This window comes from Chiloscyllium plagiosum, unplaced genomic scaffold (genome assembly GCF_037043375.1).
Source record: "Chiloscyllium plagiosum isolate Xiang-an unplaced genomic scaffold, Cpla_swu_hap1 HiC_scaffold_9, whole genome shotgun sequence".
Taxonomy (NCBI): domain Eukaryota; kingdom Metazoa; phylum Chordata; class Chondrichthyes; order Orectolobiformes; family Hemiscylliidae; genus Chiloscyllium; species Chiloscyllium plagiosum.
The window spans coordinates 45,324,286-45,333,672 of record NW_028270147.1 but is presented as its reverse complement, the minus strand read 5'-3'; the positions used below and the strand labels follow the sequence as shown (position 1 = coordinate 45,333,672).

The 9,387-nt window shown below is 39.2% G+C and overlaps 1 protein-coding gene across 3 annotated transcripts in view; it reads left to right on the top strand.

Annotated features, from left to right (window-relative positions):
• Positions 1-4,225: 4,225 nt before the first annotated feature.
• The window catches only part of armh1 (armadillo like helical domain containing 1), a 60,022-nt gene continuing 54,860 nt past the window's right edge, over positions 4,226-9,387 (top strand). For 2 of the 3 annotated variants that reach the window (XR_015758039.1, XM_087990270.1), the window contains exons 1-2: positions 4,226-4,452; positions 7,174-7,242. Coding sequence is in view for 2 of the 3 variants with exons in the window: in XM_087990270.1 (XP_087846396.1) it covers positions 4,247-4,452; positions 7,174-7,242 (275 nt within the window). In the remaining variant the exon portion in view is untranslated. The remainder of the gene's footprint in view (positions 4,453-7,173; positions 7,243-9,387) is intronic. The other variant, XM_087990271.1, reaches the window with a different exon arrangement.

The following is a 9,387-nucleotide window of genomic DNA, read 5'->3' as shown; positions in this document are numbered from 1 at the left end:
ATCAAACTCAGCACCGCCTTCCTAACCTGCAATCTTCTTCCTGACCTCTCCGCCCCCACCCCAGTCTGACCTATCACCCTCACCTTGACCTCTTTCCACCTATCGCATTTCTGACGCCCCTCCCCCAAGTCCCTCCTCCCTACCTTTTATCTTAGCCTGCTGGACACACTTTCCTCATTCCTGAAGAAGGGCTTATGCCCGAAACGTCAATTCTCCTGTTCCCTAGATGCTGCCTGACCTGCTGCACCTTTCCATCAACACATTTTCAGCTCTGATCTCCAGCATCTGCAGACCTCTCTTTCTCCTCATAAGTTTAAAGTGACCAGACTAAGATTATAAAAAGAATCTAAAGGGCAACCTTTTCACGCATAGGGTGGTGCATGTATGGAACAAGCTGCCAGAGGAAGTGGTGAGGCTACTACAATCACAGTATTTAAAAGACACCTGAATGGGTACATGAATAGGAGAAATTTAGATTGAACCCACCTTTCTTTGGTGAACTACATTCTCCTCAACTTCTTTCTTGTGCTAATAATTGCTTTAAATCTGTGCCCTCCGCTTATCGACATCGCAAAAGGGAATGAACCAGATTTGTCTCATCCTGATAATCTTTTACAGCTCGAAAGGCCTGTTTCCATGCACTACAACTCTATGACTACTTTCCTCACAGTGTACAATATTTCCAGTTTTATGGCATCCTCTATCAACTGCACAGCCAAGTTTTACATGATCTGCAAACTTCTTGATCATATCTCTGCATTTGTGACTAACTTATTGACCTATATTACAAAATTGCAAGGGATCTGGCATTAAGCCTTGTGAAACACCAATTTGAAATACTTTTCCCAACATAAAAGTACCTGTGGACCATTAATTAGCCCTTGTTTAGTGCTACAGCACAACATTTGTATCCAAGTTGCCAGTTTCCAATGAATTCCATGAACGTTTACTATCTGATTAGTCTACCATGTTAGATATGGCACGGGCGGCACGGTGGCACAGTGGTTAGCACTGCTGCCTCACAGCGCCAGAGACCCGGGTTCAATTCCCGCTTCAGGCGACTGACTGTGTGGAGTTTGCACTTTCTCCCCGTGTCTGCGTGGGTTTCCTCCGGGTGCTCCGGTTTCCTCCCACAGTCCAAAGATGTGCAGGTCAGGTGAATTGGCCATGCTAAATTGCCATAGTGTTAGGTAAGGGGTACATGTAGGGGTATGGGTGGGTTGCGCTTCGGCGGGTCGGTGTGGACCTGTTGGGCCGAAGGGCCTGTTTCCACTCTGTAAGTAATCTAATCTAATCTAATCTAATATTATTTAAAGCTTACTAAAATCTTGTCATCAACCTCCTTTTTTAAAAAAATTCCTAAAAATATTCAATGCAATTTGTCAGGTATGATCTTTCCTTATGGTGGTTGCCCTGCATCTTTCTGAATTATGATTAATACTGTCCCTTAGTACTTTTCAGAAAAAGTACTTAGTACATTATAGTTCCAATATTCAGTCCACCCCATAATTAGGCTGTCTGAAATAGACTGAGTAGTCACAGATCAATGTCTCACGCTTATGGAATGTTGACCCTCTGGTTACATATAACTAATTGCCTCACTCTTTTATTGCAAGGAAAATGGATTATAAAAGTAGGGATGCTTTTCTGTAAAGGGCAATTGGTGAAGCCACCTTCTAGAGTACAGTGCACACTTTTGTCTTCCTTATTTAAGACAGAATGTTAATCTGTTAGAAGCAGTTTAGAGAAGGTTCATTTGACTGATGGCTGAAATGGTGGAGGGTATGTTATCTCTTGAGAAAAGATTGGACAAGTCGTGTCTGTGTTCATTGGAGATTATAAGAATGAGAGGTGACCTTCGTGAAACATCCTATGGTTACTTTACAGAGTGAATGATGAAAGGATGTTTCCCCTTGTTGGGAGCGAATAGAATGAGGGGACACCGTTTAAATATAAGGGGTCTCCCATTTAAGATTGATATGAATAAGATTTTATTTCTGAGTTTCATAGATCTTTGGAATGCTCTTCCACAGGGAATGGTAGAGGCAGGGTCACTGGATATTTTTAAGGCCTAGGTAGGTAGATTCTTGACCAATCAGGGGTTCAATGATTGTTGGGAGTAGGTTTGGATGTCTAATTGGGGCCACAGTAATCAGCAATGATCTTATTAAATGATGGAGCATGTAAGAAGGACTGAATGATTCACTCCAAGTCCTAATTTGCATCTTTGCATGCTTCAAAACAGAAAGGACTGGAGCGAATGTGGACAGACAAACAGACTTAATGTTTCTAGTATGACATAACTCTTCTTCAGTTCTGAGGAAGAGCGATACAAGAAGAGTTGTATGAGACTCAAAACATTAACTCTGTTCTCTCTTAACAGCGGCTGCCAGACCTGCTGAGTTTCTCCAGAACTTTCTGATTTTAATTTCAGATTTCCAGCATTTGCAGTGGTTTGCTTTTATTTGTTTATATATTCCCCTTTTTTTTTCAAATAGTATTTACAAAATCAGCAGTCTTCCAATTCTGTGGCATCATATTTGTAACCAGAAAATGATGGGCACAGCTTCTTCAATTTCTTCTCTTGCTTCTCAGTAGACTGGCATGCATCACTTGCAGTTCTGGAAATTTATCTACTTTCAAAGATGCAAAATGCCTTAATATTGCCTTTCATTAAGAGAAAGTGAGGACTGCAGATGCTGGAGATCAGAGTCGAAGAGTGTGATGCTGGAAAAGCACAGCTGATCAGCCAGCATTCAAGAGGCAGGAGAATCCACGTTTCAGGCATAAGCCTTTTACTACATTTATCCCATTCATTTCATGTCTTCCTTAACTACAACATCAGCATTGAGTCGTAGAGTTGTACAGCATGGAAACAGACCTTTGGTCGAACTCATCGATGCTGACTAGATATCTTAAGTTAATCTAGACCCATCATTCTGTTCTTTTGGCGAGAGGGATGCAAAGTATTCATTTAGAAACATACCCATATCTTCAACTACTACACAGTCTTAATGAATTGTTAAAGAGAGGCTGTAAGGATAATTCCGTCAACTACATTCCGTTTAGTTTAAATCTTTGGTGGCAGGAAACTTTCTGAAACAATTATTCAGGATAAAATTAGTAGTCACATGGAAAAAGGTGGATTGATTAGGAAGAGTTGGAATGGATTTCTAAAGGGGAAATCATGTTAAACAAATATGCTGGAGTTTTTGTGGAGGTAACAGAAAGGGTCAGTGAAAATAACTCTACTGACATGATACACGTGGATTTCCAGAAGGTTTTTGATAAAATGCCACACAATAGGCTTGTGAGGAAAATTGTAGGTCATGGTATAAAAGAGACAGTAGCAAAATGGATACAAAATTATGTGATAGGAAACAGTGAGTAATGCTCAATGGATATTTTTCAGGCTGGAGGAAAGTTTTAGTGGAACTCACCAAGGGTTAGTATTGCGATCCTGATATATAATCTGAATCTTGATGTGCAGTGGAGAATTTCAAAGTTTGCAGATGATACTAAACTTGGAAGAATTGTAAACTGTGGTGGATACTGTAGAACTCCAAAAGGACATTGACAGGCTGGTGGAGTGGGCAGATCGTGGGCAGATAAGGTTTGATGTCGAGAAATTTGAGGTGTATGAGCTCTGATCTTCTCAATGATGGACCCTGCCCTATAAGATAAAGCCTGAGACTTCCACTTTCTGCATCCACACATGTCAATGCCTTGCCATACTGCCAGTTGAGAACCCAACCATCTACACCCCCTTCTAATCCTGTCCCTTGTCCTTGCTGCTACTATATTATCCAGCTTCTCCTGCACCTCTCCCTTTGTTGCTGAAAAGACAAAGATAAAATCTAACCTCTGACATAAAAATTGAACAACTCTGCTCAGTGCACACCATATTTAATTTGTCAGGAAACTGGAAGCACAAGTTTCCTGTGTGCCATTGACTAAGTAGGACTGAAGTTCTCATTTAATGAGTATTCCTGACATGGTAAATAGATCTCTCCATCAGGCAGTGTGATGGAGTTGCTCCACCACTACCATGCTGCTCAGTATTTCTCAAACTCAACCCAAAGTCAGGAACTTGAGATTTCGGCTCTTGTTTAATTCAGTACACCCAACCACCCACCTCACATCCTACTTTTACTGTCGCTGTTAAATCTGCTCCCATGTTGTGGTATGTTATATGACATATTAACCTTTTTTTTCCTCAGCTGACAAGATTAATTATATTCTGAAAATGGCTTCATCAAAAGAAGAAGTGGAAATTTCTAGACTGATGAGTTTTCTACAAGAGTGGGACAATGGCACTAAAGCTGTCCGGCATCGTATGTTGAATGACTTCATAAATACAAATAAAGGTAAAACTGGTCCAGAGCTTGAACTGCAGTTTGCTCAAGGTGCCAGTCTGTTTCTCACAAGATTGACAGCATGGCTCAGATTAACGTATCCTTTTCTTTAGACTGAATTTTAACATCTGCTTTCAATCAAATTGTGGGGAATATTTCTTAACTTATAAAGAAATCAATGAACATCAGTGAGGGAAACAATAGACAATAGTATGCTATTATAGAACTTTTGTATCTCTTAAAGAAGCATATTTTGACTTGACTGTTGTAGACTGAATCAGATATAAATTTATCAGACACGGCCTGCAAAGGTGGTGGAAGATTGAACAGTAATTTTCAAAACAATGTTAGGCATATACTTGAAAAGGAATGGGGAATAGGCAGAGTCGTGGGTGCTAGTACAGACAGAATGACCTCCTTTTATGATATATGATAATCTGAGAAAAATCCTAAGGGGAGAATGACCAAGTGTTTAGTTAAAGAAAAAAAAACAAAGAACTGGGAATGCTGGAAATCAGAAACAAAACCAAATTGCTGGAGAAACTGAGCAAGTTTGGCAGCATCTGTGGAGAGAATGCAGAGTCAACATTTCAGGTCCATTTGTGAAGGATGATCACTGGAGTTATATAATTGGGTTTTAAAAAGTTTATTAAACACATAGAATATTGTATACAGTCCTGGACATCCTTCTATAGGAAGGATGTTGCCATGTGCAGAAAGGATTTACAGGGATATTGCCGGGACTGGAAGGTTTGACTTTTAGGGAGAGGTTGAATAGGCGGCAGCTTTTTTCCCTGGAACATCGGAGGCTGAGGGGTGACCTTATAGAGGTTTACAAAACTGTGAGGGGCATGGGTAGGGTGAATAGCCAAGGTCTTTTTCCTAGAAGTCCAAAACTAGAGGGCATAAGTTTAAGGTGAGAAGGGAATGATTTAAAAAGGACCTGAAAGAGGCAAGTGGAGAAGCTGGGTTTGGACAGAAAATCCTAAGCATAGAATCTGGACAATTTATGGAATAATTGTCCATTGTAGAATGAAGGCTGGAAGATACACAAGAGGTCTGAGTTGGAGGAACTCTGGGCTATTGGAGGCTTTGAGAGTGGGTTCAGGCACACAAAGTTTTGAATAAATGAATTAGAATTTTAAATTTGAACCTTTTGCTGACAAGAAGTCAATGTTAATTAATAATCTTGTCGTACAGGGGCCTTTGGGGTAGTGTGATCATAATATAGAAGAATTTTCAATTAAGTTTGAGAATTTGAAAAGAAAGTCTGAACTTGATGCTTTTAATCTGAACAAAGCAAATATTGTATGCATGAGCGACAAGTTGGTTCAAGTACACCAGTTGAAAAGGGTAAGAAAAATTACAATCTGTAGACAAGGATGATTTAAAAAAAAATCCATAATCAGCAATAGTAATACATTAGCTTAAGGATTAAAATTAAATTGGGAAAGTAATCCAACCTGGCAAAGCAAGGGATGGGTAGTTGGTGGACTAAAGTAGCTTTAATGTAGCTGAAAATGTAATAGGTCTGAGGATTGGGAGTATTTTAAAATTCTGCAAAGTATGACAAAGGAGTTGAGAAACAAAGAAAAACTAGAACATTGGGGTAAACTAACTGGAAACATAAAAACACATTGTAATAGCTTTTGTAGATATGTAAAAAGATAGAAAATAGTGAGAATAAATGTGGATCACTGGCAGCAGAGGTAGAGCCAGAGATATACAGTAGGGAAACAGACCCTTCGGTCCAACTCACTCACGCCGATCAAGTATCCTAAACTAATCTAGTCCCATTTTCCAGCATTTGGTCCATATCCCTGTAAACCCTTCCTATTCATATGCCCATCCAGATGCCTTTTAAATGTTGTAATTGTACCAGCCTCCACCACTTCCTGTCACAGCTTATTCCATACATGCACCACCCTCTGAATGAAGAAGTTGCCCCTTAGATCCCTTTTAAATCTTTCCCCTTTCACCAGCCCGTATACCTGCGACTCCATTTTCCAGGACCTATGCACCTGCACCCCTAGGTCGCTTTGTTCGGCAACACTCTCCAGGGTCATACCATTAACTGTATAAGTCCTGCTCTGGTTTGCTTTACCAAAATGCAACACCTCACATTTATCTAAGTTAAACTCCAATCCTTGGCCCATTTGCCTATCTGATGAAGGTCCCGTTTTATTCTGAGATAATCTTATTCACTGTCTACTATACCACCTATTTTGGTGTCATCTGCAAACTTACTAACCATGCCTCCCAGCACTTTGTGGCGCACTGCTGGTCACAGGCCTCCAATCTGAAAAGCAACCCTATATCACCACCCTTTACTCTCACAGGCTTTTGTCATTCTTTCTTTTGTATTTACAATGGGAAGTTGAAAAGAATTAGGAAGGACATTCATATAGAGTGATATGGGTTGATTAATCACTCTGAAGAGTCACCAACTCAAAACATTAATTCTGCTTTCTCTCTCGTGATGCTGCTGGACCTGCAGAATTTCTCCAGTAATTTCTGTTTCTGTGTTTATCAGTGTCTGGTATTATACTTTCTTTCTCTAAAACTCTGGTTTTGGAGACTTTGAGAGCATAAAAGAAAATATTTTTGTATTCCAAGTCGTCTGTATCCTGCTTCTACTCTTGGAAAATTTAATAGTTGCAGAGTCCAGAAAATAATTTACTTTGTTTGTTTCTTTAACTAATCATAAATTAGAAATACATATTTTATTTATTCTTCTGGAAGTTGGAAGTGTTGCTCTTTTGTGCCATGTACAGGAGAATGGTCAATATTTTCTGGAGTACTTAACTTCTTTGAATAGATATATGGTTGGTACCTGTTTAACTGAACAATTACAAGCCATTGGTGTATTTTTGTCTGCAACAAGTGGGTAAGCTTTAATTTAATCACTATAATAATGGTTATATCATTATTGGCTTTCTAAATGAAAAATCTGACCTCTTTGGTGGTTTTCTGGTGCACGTGCCTATTATTCATATGGAAATAAGGCCAAGAGCTCTACAAATGCTACTTTTAAGATGGTGCTAGAAAGTAAACAGCGACTTGTAGCAGTTACTCACTTTCTGTGCACCTTTGGGAAGTTTCTTGCCTTTCACCCCACAGTTTGTTACAGGGATACCTTTTCAAATTGAGAACTCGGTAACGTTACTAATTGTTTCTGTGGCTTTCACTACCTCAGCCTTTTAATACACATAACTCACAAATAGTTCTAATTTTTGCCAAATCAGCTGAACAATTAGTATAACTGTTTATATATAATATTATCTCCATCGGTGTGCCTCTATATGCTTTCATAACACATATTTCTGTCTTTGTCATTTATTCAGAAAATTGTGCTTTTTAAACACTTTCTTATTTGGCCTATCTTACTTATTTGCAACTCATTTAAAATATACAGAAATTTCAATATGTGAAACTGTGTTATACATGTTTTTCAGCTGGATGTTTTGAATTGAACATTTTCTTTTCCGTTTGTGTAAGCTGTTTAAGTACATTTTGATATGAATTGTATATAATTGGATGTCAGCGATTTTTGAGAAGATTTGTAGCTCAGGTTGATCAGTATGTAAGTTAGCTCGCTGAGCAAGTTTGTTTTCAGATGTTTCATCACCATACTAGGTAACATGATCAGTGAGAGTCTCTGGTGAAGCACTGGTGGTATGTCCGGCCTCTCTGTTTATAGGTCTTGGTTCCTTAAGGTGGGTGAGGTCATTTCTGGTCCTTTTTTCCAATTTTTCAATTCTCCAGACTACTCAGTGCCCTTGGCATCATGGTAGCCCATAAACCTCCCAACACACTTAAACAGTGAATAATGAACCTAAGGGTCATTTACAAGATGTCATGCAAGAATTGTAAAAAACACAACATCAGACAAACTAGCAGGAAACCTGCCACCAGAATAGATAAACACCAACTGGCCATGAAAATACATGACACACTATCACTAATTTCTATACATACAGATAAAGAAGGACATCACTTTGACTGGGACAAGCACATCCTAGGCAAGGCGAAACAAAGACATGCATGAGAATTCTTAGAGGTATGGCATTCTAACCAGAACTCCATCAATAAACGCATCGATTTAGATCCTATCTACCTTCCCTTGAAAAACAAAGAGCCAGAAAATGATATCACCCACCTTAAGAAACCAAGACCTATAAATAGAAGTGGAACATACCACCAGCACTTCACCAGAGACTCTCACTGATATTACCTAGTGTGGTGACGAAACGTCTGAAAACAAACCTCCAAGCTCAGCGAGCTAACTTACATACTTATTATTGGACGTTTTTACCCAATGCAACGATGCTTATGTTATCTCCAGTAAAATAAGAATCTGGGTTGGATATGATGATATTGAAGAATTTAACAGACAGCACTTAAGCATCTGAACTAATATTACTGTGTCTGGTAACAATGCTGCCAAGAAAGTGTCATACTTCAAGTGATCTGAGGTAAGGTGGAGTGTGAGATTGTTACATCCTCAGGCCATATACTATGATGCTGATGATATCATGACCATTTCTCTTAAAGGCATACTGCCATAGTGACATTAAGACACAAGACAACATCCCTCCCCTTGCAAAAAAAATTATATCTATCAGATATACGTGGTTGTATATAGGCAGATGCTTTTAATTTGCTAATTGTGCAAACAGTTAAAACAGTTTACAAGAATAACATTTCAATCATCAATGTAATGCTTTGACCAGAAATGAATGGATTAACCATATATAGCAGCATGTGATAAATGGATCAAATCTAAGCTCTGCAGTCCTGCCATATTCAGTTATGAATGATGGTGGACAACTGAATAGCTCGCTGGTGGAGGAGGCTTCTCAAATATCCCTGTCCTTAACAGTGGAAGAGTCAGTACAAATGAGTGACAGCCCTTGACATCAAGACTGCATTCAATCAAGCCCTAGCAAAAATGGATCGAGGATAAACCCTCCATTGGTTGGAGTCAGACCTGGCATATAGGAAGATGGTTATAGTTGTTGGAGGTCAGTTA